The sequence below is a fragment of the Manis javanica genome, chromosome 2, assembly GCF_040802235.1.
Source record: "Manis javanica isolate MJ-LG chromosome 2, MJ_LKY, whole genome shotgun sequence".
Classification (NCBI taxonomy): Eukaryota; Metazoa; Chordata; class Mammalia; order Pholidota; family Manidae; genus Manis; species Manis javanica.
The window spans coordinates 115,653,852-115,668,060 of NC_133157.1; the positions used below are offsets into that span (position 1 = coordinate 115,653,852).

At 41.4% G+C, this 14,209-nt stretch overlaps 1 protein-coding gene across 2 annotated transcripts in view; it reads right to left on the reverse strand.

Moving 5' to 3' along the window:
- APBB1IP (amyloid beta precursor protein binding family B member 1 interacting protein) overlaps positions 1–14,209 on the reverse strand; it is a 79,301-nt gene that overhangs the window by 10,847 nt on the left and 54,245 nt on the right. For both annotated transcript variants that reach the window (XM_073229167.1, XM_073229166.1), the window contains exons 9-13: positions 14,118–14,204; positions 11,740–11,883; positions 9,277–9,387; positions 4,188–4,286; positions 3,339–3,453 (exon numbers count right to left, since the gene is read on the reverse strand). In XM_073229167.1, coding sequence (XP_073085268.1) covers positions 3,339–3,453; positions 4,188–4,286; positions 9,277–9,387; positions 11,740–11,883; positions 14,118–14,204 — 556 coding nt within the window. The remainder of the gene's footprint in view (positions 1–3,338; positions 3,454–4,187; positions 4,287–9,276; positions 9,388–11,739; positions 11,884–14,117; positions 14,205–14,209) is intronic.

Genomic DNA, 14,209 nt, shown 5'->3' on the forward strand with positions numbered 1-14,209 from the left:
ATAATTTAGTGCTGTAAGAGGGCAAATGTAGATGATCAGGTCTGTGCCTATAGACTAAGTATTAATCCGAGCTAGACAAGGGCAACAAAACATCCACGGATGCAGATTTCTCTCACAACAGGGGGGTGAGGTTCTAAGCCTCACCTCTGTTGATCCCCAATTTCTCACCTGATGGCCCCCCTGCGACTGTGCCTGTCTTAGGTTGTTCCTCCCTTGAGGAATCTTACCCGTCTCTGACTTTTTTCAACACTATTCTTGAAGTTCACCTTGACTGTTTCTTTGGGAGGAGGGGTGTTGGAAGGAACACGTGGTTTGATTTCTTTGGGGTCCCTTGGCCAGATGTGGGTCCCTTCAACATTTTCAGAAAACCCTGCTGGTTTTGGGCCACAAGTTCAGGTGAACAGAGAGGCTCGATGGTAACACAGGGCAAGAACTGAATTTAAAAGATGGCATCAATTCAGGCAGGTCATTGTTGCTAAGAGGTGATCACGGTCATCAAGTGCATTTGTGGATATGTGTGAAAACACCCTTCTCTTTGATGAAATGCCTCAGCGGTGGGGCTGGGAAAACTGGACAGCTGCATGCAAGAGAATGAAACTGGACTACTGCCTAACATCATACACAAAAGTAAGCTCAAAATGGATCAAAGACCTGAATGTAAGTCATGAAACCATAAAACTTAGAAGAAAACATAAGCAAGAATCTCTTGAACAAAAGTATGAACAATTTTTTCCTGGACACATCTCCTCAGCCAAGGGAAACAAAATAAAAAATGAACAAGTGGGACTACATCAAACTAAAAAGCTCTTGTACAGCAAAGGACACCCTCACCAGAACAAAAAAGGCATCCTACAGTATGGGAGAATATATTCATAAACCTTTATGCACTAACAGGTTAAAATCCAAAATATATAAGGAGCTAACATGCCTCAACAACAACAAAAAACCTGATTAAAAAATGGGCAGAGGACCTGAACAGACATTTCTCCAAAGAAGAAATACAGATGGCCAGTAGGCACATGAAAAAATGCTCCACATCACTAATCATCAGAGAAATGAAATCAAAACCACAATGAGATACCACCTCACACCAATCAGAATGGCCACTATCTAAAAGACAAGAAATAATAAGCATTGGTGTTGAAGACCGGAGAAATGGGAACCCTCCTACACTGTCGATGGGAATGTCAACTGGTGTGGCCAATATGAAAAGTAGTATGGGGGTTCCTCAAATACTAAAAATAGAAATACCATTTGACCCAGGAATTCCACTCCTAGGAATTTATCCAAAGAAAGCAAGATCCCTGATCTGAAAAGATAGATGCACCCCTATGTTTATTGCTGCACTATTTGCAATAGCCAAGATATGGAAGCAACCTAAGTGTCCATCAGTAGACAAAAGGATAAAGAAGATGTGGTACATATACACAATGCAGTATTATTCAGCCATAAAAAAAAATCCTGCCATTTGCAACAACATGGATGGATCCAGAGGGTATTCTGCCCAGTGAAAGGTCAGGCAGAGAAAGACAAATACGATATGATTTCACTTATTTGTGGAACATAAAAACAAAGCAAAACAGAATGAACAAAACAGCAGTAGACTCATAGACACTGAGAAGTGACTAGTGGTTACCAAGGGAAAGGGGTTGGGGTTGGGGTTGGGGAAGGGAGGGATGTTGAGGGGAATAAAGGGTCACAACAATTCTCAAGTACGACATAAGTTCACAGGGATAGTAGTGCAGCATGGAGAAATATACTCAGTGATTCTGTAACATCTTCCTATGTTGACAGATAGTGACTGGACTAGTTGGGGTGAGGATTTAATAATATGGGTAACTGTTGAACCACTGTGTTACTGCCTAACACAAAGTACACAAAGTAAACTTGAAACTAATATAAGATTATATATCAACTATACTTCAATTAAAAAATTAAAAATAAAATGCCTCAGTGAGCAACTAAAGGGGAAAAAAATCCTGAACTTACACTGTTTCAGTTTATGCTTTAGAATTTACTGCCACGAGGACCTGTTGTCTGGGATTTTCAGGTCTAAAGAGCTCCATTAGTGATTAGCATGCAAGTCCCCGAAGATGAGCTTAGAAGGAGGTGAAGCCACTTTCAAAGAGAAGGTGAAGTGGTGTGTTTATTTTGAAATCTCTGCACCTTTGTTCTCTGAAGGGCTGGTGTCTACGGCAGAATCTAAGAATTTTTGACAAACAAGACAACACCAGCACCAAAATGGGTTAACTGACCATCTACTATGGGATGTGCCACTATGGGTAAGATCTCCTTTTAATCAATGTAAATCTCATCTGACTGCTGCAATGGTGTTTTTAAAAAGTTGGTTTTGAGCAAATCATTCAGGAAAAAATGGAACTAAATTTATTGAGCATTTAGTATTAAGAGTGTTCATTATTTTATTTCATCCTCAGAGACACCCTACAAGGTATTAATTCATTTTTTCATTTGTGCCTCAACTGTCCTCAAATTCTAAGCCAAACACCTATTGTCTGCCAGGCATTGTGCTCCAAGCTGGGTAAGTCATGACACCTAAAAACAGTCCTGGACCTCATGATTTCCTCAGGAGGGAACAAATGTAAACTAATAATTGCACAGATTATTAATTATGACTGACCTACAAAAGATAGTTCCTTTGAGACCCGAGGACAGGTAAGAATTGTAGCCACATGAACATCATAAACTGATGGAGCATCATCTGTGAAGTCCCTGAGGAATGCTGGTGCTTGGGCTTTGAAGGACTGGGGAAAAGAAAAGAAAAAGGAGAGAAAGGAGAAGAATGACACAGTAAAGCATGTCTATAAAGAAAGAAATAGGAAAGAAAAAAGAAAGCCTCTGTCTGGTCTTTGTCCTGGGTTCCTGGGACAGAACTCCTGAAACCTTTGGTGTCTCCAAGCCGTCGGAATGTCTCTGTCACATGAGCCCGTGGGGTCCACGACTGGGCAGAAGGCTCTAGCCATGATGTCACCAAGGCAAAATGCCTGGGTCGTGACTTTGTCATTGTTGTGGGCAGTCTGCTGGGTGCTGATGGAGCTCTGGACAAATGGAACATTGCTCTCTGAGGAACAGCTGCCTACCAGCTCGCCTGAAACTGGAGATCACCGTCTTATCCACCAGCCTCCCACGAAAGAGTCAACACTTTGCTAAAACTGGCTTATAAAGAAGCAGACAGAGGTGTATATGCGGGAGTCTGGAGCCCGACCATCAGAAGGGAAATATATTCTGTACAGTGTCTACAAAGTTCTGTTTTTACACGGTGTGTTGGACAGGTTTGTACATGAGCTTTGAACAGGTGTCAGAATTTCTGGTCACAGTACCTGTAGGAGGTGGCGCTGGGGGACCTTTGTTGATAGTGCCCAGGTTTGTCCACCGGGAGGCAAGGCCAGCCCTGGCCATGGCCCGCTGATAGTTATCATAGAGAGTCTTTCCATACTGCGGAGCGAACACAGAAGCAGCACAGTAATCCATTTATCCCAAGTTCTGCACTCAATTGCAGTACACATACTGGGGGTGGGGGGAGGAAGCACTTCTCCACCATTCTTTTTACTCCTTTCCGGAGACTTTTTTTTTTTACTGTAAGTATTTCGATTAAAAATCCACAAATTGTTTTTCATGTGAAAAGGATCCTCCAGCAGCAGTTAATATTTCATCTAGATGTTAGAGGAGAGCTTTAGCTATACAATCCTCATCATGTAAGTCTTTATATAATTGTACCAAAGATGACACCTCATGTTTCTTCATTACGCACTATACTTGCAAAGCTTTCCATGAGTAAATATCTGAGAAGTCGCATGCAAGAGTAGTCACTGGAGAGGCCCAAGTTTCTACCACTCTCCCCTGTTAAAAAAATCCAAAAGGCAAATGAAGAGATAATGTCTGTAGCAGTGACCCTTTACTGGCATTGATCCATAAGACTGGGTCAGCTGTCAATTAATGACTCCATAGCATCTTACCACACTGATGGACAGTGTCTGCAGTGGGATATGGGAGGGGACTTGATAATATGGGTGAATGTTGAAACCACAATGTTGCTCAAGTGAAACCTTCATAAGATTGTATATCAATGATAACTTAATAAAAAAAGGAGTGGGTCAGCTGTTCCACAGCAGCACAGTCAGAAACCGGTTAGCAAAGTCAGCAAGGGGTGGGTCCCTGTGCTCTCTCACCTTGGCGATCCTTATTCCAGTGACCCACTGGTTTAGAGTTCTTGCATCATCACAGCACAGATACTTGATATACTGGGACTCCTTCTGGATTTGGGGATGCTAGAAAAAAAATTATGTAAAGACCGTTTATAAAATCTTCACTTATTGGCACCTTTCAATACATTTGGAAAACAACAACGTATGCCATTTCCTCAGTGGCAAAAGTTACTGGTAGCAATTTTAAGATTAGGAAAAGGGGTATGCACTTGAAAAATGGGCTAAATTTTGAGAGGAATTAAGTCTGTGACATAATGTCATAAACACTTCATACTAGATTGTCAGTATTTTCATTTCTGCTTTTTTTACTTTTGAAAGCCTTCCCATCTATCCTGTCTCCATCCCCACAAAATATGAGTTATTTCTCCATTTACCAGATAAGAGAACATCCCTGATATCATTCTTAGGTCACAGAATTAATGCTTTTGTGACTCCCAGTCAGTCCTAGCGTTTTTTCTGCTACCAGGAATTCAGAGTTTTACTCTTTCTTAACTGTTGCCTTAATTCCCAACATACCTAGTGAGCAATTCTGGTTTCTGGATCATGGTCCATGAAGGAATATTTCTGTCTATTCTCAAGTGGCGATGGCTTGAGGTGCTGCACTAGGGGCCATCAGGCCTTCTAGGCACTCACAGTCCAAGAGTACAGTGAAATGGGCAGGCATGGTGGAGAAAGAGACACACAGGGCTCTGATCATATAGATCACCATTGCTCTCATCTTTCTGAATCCCCATTGCCCTTGAAGTTTCTGTTTTATGTCTGTTTCTCTGATGGACTCTGCTCTGTGAGGGTGGGAAGCACATCTGCCACTCACTGCTGAGGCCTTCACGTGTTTAGCCCATGGCCGGGGCATGGTCAGTATTCCAGTCCAGAGATAGAAATAGCAGTTAAAGGAAATAAACAAATGCAAGATTTCCTTTCCAGCCAGAAGTCTTGTGGCCATAAGGTGAGAGACAGGCAACCAAATCTAGGTTCTCAGATGTGTGCCGGTGCCATGCGAATTTTCATGGGTCCTTATAATTTTTAATGAGTCTGATGACACAGAAAAATAATTACCAACTATAACCACTGTGTGTGTGTGTGCACGCGCAAGTGTGTGAGACCTCTTCTTTTCCCTCCATTGCTCAGAGGAGTTCAGTAATCCCGCTAGGATGGGCACAGATGGGCGGCAGTGCTGAAAGTGGAAGGGAAGCCCGGAGAGCAGGAAGCCGTCTTCCATGGGGCAGAAAAGGAGCGAGGCTGTCCATTCCTCTTAGGGTGCCGTACAGACTGCCCACCTCACTTCTTCCAGCTGAATCATGGACCTTCTGTTAATGGCTATTTGCAAAGTTGATGTAGGCCGAGGGCGTTGTGCCTTTGACCTTCAGTTTGAATCTGAGAAGCAGCATCTGGACTCATCACCCTGCTGGTCTTTCTAATGACCCAGCCAGCAAGAGCGGGTGGTCTTACTGTCTTTGCGGGCAAAGACAAGACCCCTATAGCCTCCAAGAGCTTGATGAGAAGTAAATAATTTTTGGCTTTACAAATGAGAAAGCTGAGGCTGAGAGATTTCTACCCATTTTACCCCGTGGTCCACGGGAAGCTTGGGATCCCGTCACACTACCTAGAATATCTGTATTTATATTACATATATAAATGTTAACATATAAATAAATAAATACACACACACACACAAAGCCAAAATTCCAGAAAAAGGCAGAAATTATAAAGAATTCCTTCTTTTGGCCTTTGAGCCGATTAAAGAAGGTCTACCTTTATACTTTTATCTTATATAGACCATTCCCTTTATTTAGGTCCCCCAGCTCTCAGAACTTGCGTCCACATCACATAAAGTCAGTTCCTGTTCAGGAGGGACCACAAGTTCCCCTCCCCCAAAGGTGACAGAGACCTGAGTCCTCTGAACGTTGCCTGTAGTTTCCCACTCTGGCCGGTAGATGGCAGCAGACACTTCTGAAAGGCTGCTTGCACATTGCTCTGTCTTTGGAGAGACGCTTCCTCCTGAATTCTGAAGGTTAGATTTTATTTTTGCAATGTTACCCCAATAAGCATCCTTAAGATGGAAACTATCAGCTCAGACAATGTGGCCCAACAGCAAAACAGAATTTGGTACACTAATCACTGGAAGGTCATACTGGAGAAAAGTACACTAAACTGAGGACTTATTCCCTGGATGGGATGTGACATTCCTCAATTCCTACAGCACTGCCTCCCAACAATATAATTCACAGGCCAAACTGAAGTCCATGTCTTTCAGAGCCAGAAGTAGAGCTCCCTAAATGACAACAGCTCTCCCGTCCTCAAAGTCATGCAGGAGTGGCAAACATGGGTCTCTCCAGAAACGTTACTGTTCTTAGAAAGCAGCTGCTGGTTTTTTTTTTTTTCCTGAGAATTTAAGATGTTGACATTGTTACCATGGGCTTGGTATATTAGAATTTTTTTGGTTTGCTTTTTAGTGCATGTCATGGGAGAGCCAGGTTCCCAGGAGCAGACTAGAAATCACACTCTGCGCCCTGTGAAATGCACAAAGCAACTGTCTGCACAGAGGCATTCACTTTAACACAGTGATACACTGTTTCTTAAGTATGTTATTCATCCAAATTGAGTACAATGGGGTCATTTCCTTAAACATAATGGTTTCTGAGCATAAAGCAGAGAGGCAAGAACTCTTGACCTTGAGTTTGAACAATGGCTCCTCTATGATGATGAGGTAGATGTACAGACCTTGGTTCATTCTCTCCAAAATAAGTGGGGTGAGTCTCACCAGCTTCCTAATACCACACTTGTACTACAAATGCATACAGTAGGAGAAAGCATCTGATGACCTCAATGGTCTGCTGCAATTCTCAGATTTTAGGGTTCTCAGATGAACTATGGTGGGCACAAGAGTCCTTTCTGGCTCCCGTGATAATGCAGAAATCCTCTAGGCTCCCAGGACACCACAGGGCAAGTCACCATGCTTATTCTCCAGTCCTGTCTTGGGACCTCATCAAGGGGTGTCCAACCTAACTGAGAAAACCTAATTGCAAAGGGTTTAAGGAAAAATGCTGGTTTGGTGTTCCTAGCCAGACTCCTCTGCAATTGGTGTGATTGTTTCTGACAATAAAAGGAGAGCTGCTCTTGTAGGACACACAGCAACTGCAGAACGTTACTGTTCACAGGGTTCTTACAGATGCTCTACCCTGAGCTAACCACGTGCTGCAGAAGGAATGAGGAAGTGGGCAGAGTGCCACAGGGAGAAGAGAGCAATCACATCCTGAATAAAAGGGCCAGTGTTCCACTAGGGTTGCTCCTGACCCTTGTTCATTCCTCTATCCATCAGGCCTGCTTTCTTCTTCACCTGAGCCCTCTCCCCACTGGGGGGCCCCCAACCCTCTCCTGAAGACTCAAGCATTGGGTATGAGAAGTTTGGATATTAGAAGTTTGGTTCCATACCATGGGTCTTGGCACTGCCATCCGGTGCAGCCCAGGGTAGCCTGTGTCCCAGGTCAGGTAACTCACAGTTCAAGGACCTAGTTCCAGACTTGTGAGTCAGCACAAGAAACTGAGTTCCAGCTCTGCTCACTGTGTCTAAATCCTTATCCTGGAAACTTTCAGGTCTGAGATCTTGTCTTTCTATCCCTGTTCTGGTCTCTGGTCCTAACCTATGATTTGGGCCCCTACTCCCTTCTGACAATTTTCATTATGTTTGTTCACTCTGAAAGGTATTTTTTCACTAGCTAAGTCCTGGCTGCTGGTGTTTAGAGTTAGGGCATACTGTAGCCCTCAGAGTGCAGAACTTGTCTGTGCTTAGGAAAAACAAAGCTTTCTGGGCCCCATCTTTAAACATTTTGATTCAGTGGGCCCAGGACCCTGTAACCTGTATTTCTAACAAGTCTCACCTGATTCTGATTCAGCCATTTGACTAACCAGCATTTCAGAGCCTCAGTTCAAAACATTTTCTCTACCTACAGATGTGGGCGATGCTTCAGAGATGGAGGGCATTGCAATGCCCAGCTCCTGGACTAACAGGGGGGGCCTTACTAGTATGGGTGCTTCTGAAATGATACAGTGGGTTCATGATAAGCTGCAATGATGTCCTTGACAAAAAATATGTTTACTACACACATAAATGTATTGCCCTTTACTTGTGGAAATAATGTAAACCTATAGCAAAGACTTTGAACCACCTCCTCAGGAGAAAGGGCTTTGCTGAGAAGCACATGCACCCGAGTCCAGCAGCATAGGTTTCTGGAAACACGATAGCAGGGGTCATCTGGCGGTGTGGGCAGCTGACCTACAAAGGAACCTGACAGGAACCCATCCTCAATGGGAAAGGAGGAACCCTGACTCTCAGAAAGGATTTCTGCATGCAGCCTTGCACCATGCCATGTGAAACTAGATAATCTGCTCTCTCTGGTGCAAGATGAGGGGCTGAGAAGGGCAAGGGATGTGTGGTGTCTGAGGCAGTGGCACACAGCCAGGAGAGCTGCGTAAGTTCCTTGAATCCATTTCTAGGAGTCAGTTGTTACATGTGGCAGATGCAAGCTACTTCTGCTCAGCCTTCCAATGCACGGTGCTACTGCAAACCTTGCCATACACCTTAAGGTACTACCTTTTGATAAGACACACCTTAAAAAGTTTCAAGACCCAGTAATGCTACTTTGGAAAATTTTTAAAAATTTTCTCTGTTCTAGGAAGTCATGTCACATCCTTAATTTCTAAAAAGTTCTTACAGTGGGCTAAGAGCCCATTAAATAAAGAGTACACTGAAAATTTTTCTCAGTTTTACAGGTAAAATTGTAAACCAAGTTGGTTGAAAATGTAGAGCTTTCATTTTCAATAGGGATGAAGAAGCCCAGATTCTCATTAAAGTTTTAGACTCAGAAAACAGGCCTTGGGGAAAGTGATACAAACTGGTAGAAATGTTTTCCCTTTTCCTATTCTGGTTTAAAATAAACATTTGTATTATGTTATATAATGATGGTTAACTGTATAATATTTAACAATTTTTTCTTAAAAGGGACTATTAACTCAAGTGGCTTATGAATTAAATCAAGAACTTCTTATGACATACCTTTAAAACAAAGCAGTAGTCAGTGGGGGCTTTATATTTCATTTTACACTGAATCCCATAGTAAACGTTGACATTTTCAAACTGTATGAAACATGCCAGATCACGAGATGTCTGAAAGAGAAGGGAAAAAATAACCTTAATTGAGTTGACAGTAATTTTTCAAGGTTGTTCTTGATGGCACAACTAAGGGTTACATTTTAGTAAAAAAAATACTGAATTTTAGGTAACCTACTTCAGCATCTACGATGGAGAGTTTTCTACAAGCCAAACCTGCATATTAAGAGGCAAAAGAGGACAGGTGAGGGAAGACAGCATGCAACAGGCCCAGAGACAGAGCGAAAGATGACATTGTTCTAGTACCTCAACACGGGCTCCCAGGTCAGAGCCGACTGAGTGACCTTGAAACACCATGACTGATGCAGCTAAGACAAGGTGTCTGACCACCTACTCAGAAATTCCATTTTGGCTTTGCGCACTCTTAAGCCCGTGATGGATTTCATGATTGGACATGAAAATAAAAAGGCTCCCTAAGGCTGAACAATAAGAGATAAAATTGATGCTCAGTAAATTAGTACACATTTCATGCACTTCTTTCTGGAAAAAAAAGAAAAAGATTCCCTTCAGGCTCTCCCTTTAGTGCTAGTGGTGTTGCTATGGAAACAGAAACATCTCTTCCATGTGTAACATGGGCTGTGAGGACTGCAACCTCTAATCTGCATATTCGGTTACACTTCAGTTACAGATTTGATCTATTATTCTTTTTTCCACCCTCACATTCTATAATTCTTCACCTAATTAGTGATTAAAGAGCAAAGGGGAAATCACTACACCTCAGTGCACAATTATTCCTTTCCATGTAGTTGTCCACTTTTTTATTCTAAGTTATTTTTTATTGGATTTTCAAAGTTTAATTTTTTAATTGGAAAAATAAAACATTTCATCATAATTATAAAAACAATGTGTGTGTGTGTATATATATATATATATATATATATATATATATATATATATGTACAATAAAATGAGAATCTTCCTTCATTACCTCTTTTTCTAACTCCTCTTTTCTCCAGAGGTACCACTGTTAATTAACCCCACTGTTAATAGTTTGGGGTATTCTTCCAAATGTTTTTGGGTAAACACATATGTATGTTTAGACATACCCACATACAGATACAATTTTTAAAATATGAAGGAGATTTTACTATAAATGCTGTCCATGAACTTGTTCTTTTTGTAAACATCATATCTTGGGGTCTTTCTATGTCAAAACTTAGGAACTGAAGGTTATTTCAATATTTTGCTACAGCAAAAAATATTGCATATGAGTAAACATTTCTGTGGGATTGCCAAGTGTATAGATATTCTATTTCATATTGGCATAGATTTTGCTAAGATGTTCCCCAATTTGGCTGTACCAATTTATATTCCAAGCTTCTGTGCACAAGAGTGCCCATTTATCTTACCCACTCCTGCTGAAATTTGGACATTAATATTGTTAATTTTATCAACCTCATGGGAGGGAATATTTCTCTGCTTAATTTACATTTATTTCCCTGATTACTGAGAATAAGTAGGAGCAGCAGCTGCTGCAGACCAAGAGTTAGCAAACAAGCCTCTTCTGAATTCCAGCAGAGATAGCAGACTTCTGCTTCGTGGGAGCAGACCTGGAGATTCACCACGACTTCACCTGCCTGGGAATGTGGGGGTCAAGCCTTCTTGGAAGAAGCCTGAAATTTGTAAATATGCCATCTGGTGGCACCTTGGATTCAGCAGCAAAGGCAAAATGTCTCAGCTGACCCCAGATACACTAGAGATACCCTAAAGCTTTTTAAAGGTAACAAAAGATGGAAATGCCCCCAAACCTCTAAAATAAGGTCTTAGAAAAAGTTAATAGAATGAGAGTTAAAATTACATTTCAAAGATGAGTGATTTACTATATGCTTGTAGATTTGAAGCCTAATCCAAAATCATCAAGAAGGTTAATTAATGTCTAAGATGCTCTGCTAAACCAGGCAGGCAACATGTATAGTATATCTCAGAGAACAATTTAAACATTCAGAGTGTAAGGGCTAAAATCTTAATGAAGATCTGTCAAGACTTTTACCTCTATGATTCCCGACAAAGGAAGTTTTCTATACTGACTACAGAACAAGAGAGTAAAGATGGGGTGAGGGTGGGGGGGATCCTCAGAAGTAGCTATGGAAAGTAACAAATTAATCTCTAGAAAAGTGCTTCTGTCCTAATTTTTGACACATGACTTCAAAACTTTTCAGCTTCAAAAGCGAACTGTGGAAGAATTCCAGAGGATTTCTGTAATTCTGTCCTAATGGGGTATTTGTATAAACTTTGCGGTAACATGAATCTCAGAGAAAGAGTATATTCAAATCACCACCTGAGGATTTCTTTAGTTCTACTTTCAAAAAATGCTTTTTTGCTAAAGTGCTTTTTTTTTTTACTTCTGACCTTAGTCTTTCCTTTGGGTACATAATAAATTCCAGAAGCCCGTAAAAGAAAATAGCGCCTTTTCCACGATTTCTTTCCATCTTCTTTCAAATAAAGAGCTCCTTCCAACTCTGGCACAATGATGGATGTTCCACAGAAACTTTCCTAGAAAATTGAGATTCCAATGATATAAAACACAGGAAAGAAAAAAACACACACTTCTGTTCATATTTAAGCAAACTGTGGCAAACTAGCCTTTAAGCTAAAAGTCATTTTGTCTACAACTCAGATTGAATGCATGTGCTCACACTGCAGGCTGTTTGCTGTAAGGAAGAATGTGCAGGGGTTGAGCCTCAGCTCCTGAGTCCGCCTTCACAGCTTCTCCTCCACTTAGCTTTGTGACCCTGGGCAAGTTATTAAACCTCAGCTCCTCTACTTGGAAATGGAGCACGAACAGCCCAACTTCATAAGGAAGGTTGTGAGTGCAATCTTGGTATGTTGTAAAAATAAGCATGAAAGAAAGGCTATTACTGTTAATATAAGTGGTAAATAGAAAATACATTACTTTTCTGTAAGTAAAAAAAATTACTATTTCACTGCTAGCAAATAGAAAAATTAGAATATATAATTCTGTACACAATCTATGTAAGTTAATTTATTCTTGGGAGAGTTTTCTTATCAACTAATGAAGAAGATAAATTATTCATACTATAATCAAAAGAGGAGAGACAAAGTACATCTGCTAGGTGTAGATTTTTGAATGTCAAAACTTGCCTAGGCTTATATAATTCTCAATCATTTCTTTTAAAAAGCAATGCATATTATTCTATCTTCCAGTTCAAATACTCAAACTTTTATTTTTTGTAAGTCTCGATCTTCTTTCATTCCATGTCATCAATGTAGAATAAGTTTTAATTCTGCATCCTTCAACTAAATGTATATGTAGTTGAGCTGGGATACATTTTTGCTCACATTTGCCTTGGTGTCCTTCCAATTTATCTAGTATTAGTTGCCTTGTCAATGATCTCTTAAATTCAGTTGGATTTTTGGCCCAAATTAGAAAGCAGGATAATGCTGATTTTTTCATAGCATAGCATGCTTTGTATTTTCTTCAACACCCAGCTTTTAATATGCTGCTGAAGTCTTATACCAAGAACTACTCAGGCAATTGTATAAATCAAGGTATAACAGGCTCCCGGTGTACAGACAGCTGATATGTAAGCACTGATTAAAAGCAAATGGCTGTGGTGGGAGTCCACCCTTCCCAGTTTGTCAGTCTCCACCACTGCTTGGCCTGCTCTGCACTGCCTGCTGCCGAGGATGCCTGGTGCCTTCCCTCCCTCAGCGCAACCTGGGGTCTGTTTGGTAAATGCAGAGAGAATGTCCCCATTCCCACCTCTGGGCCTCCCTGGCAAATGCCCACTGTACTCCTGGCCCCGGGAACCAGAGCTAGTAACATGTTTTCATGAACCTTGGAGGGCAGCAAGAGTGCAGGGCAGGGGCAGGCGAGAGGGCAGCCTGTGCGGGGTGCTGGGCAGGCCTTGGTGAACGGGCGAGGGTGCTCTTCAGCACCAAGAGGGAATGAGGGCCCACGTATCACCAGGTCTTTTGGGTTTTCAAATATGCCCCACATCTAGGAACTCAAGAAAAGGTCACCATATAGTCGGGGGTCAAAGAAAACCTGTCTAGGGCTCCAGCATGCCCATCTGTGACCTGTGACTTGTTACTAATCTGCATTATGTGCTGGGAACAGAGCCCCGGTTGTTAGGAGAGTTATGTGAAAAGTAAATTAGGGGTTTCAAAAATCAACTGCCAAATGAACTCTGGAAACCCACCACTGTGGTGGTGATCATAAGCATTTGTACAGGCATCGACACACTGCTTCTTCTAGCTCCTTGGATTCCTGTAATGATTCAATATGATTCAGGAAACCAAGGGTCTTGCACTTGCCCAGTAACCCACGAGTCTCCAGGGGCAGACCCATACCTTCTACCATGTCTCTAACTCCAATTCTAATGCTTCCCACCACACCTGGCTGCTGGAGAGCACCCTAGAATTCACTGTAAAGAAGTTTTGGAAATCCTTATGTCTTGCTTCTTAAATAACGAAATCTATGGAATGTTAGGAGATGAGTTTTATGGCGATTCCTAAGTCTTTTAGTCAAGGATCACTAATACAACTTCATGAAGCATAACTATATTTGTTGAAAGCCATACTTTTTAACAATTGACTCAAAGAACCAGCTTAATTACCTAAATAGCTAGTAGTAATTTGATTTTCAAACCCTAAGTGAGAATTTCAGCATGTCTCACAATCTCTCACTGTTCTGAGAAGCAAATAACTTAAAAATAGATACAGGGAACATCCTCATTTCTTTTACTCTGCAAAATTAAACTTACCTCAAGTAAGCATTCCTTGTTCTTAGCATTCATTTTTTCACTTGGTTCCTTGCTTTCTTTTTTTCCTTTGCTATCCAAGTAAAAATTCTAAA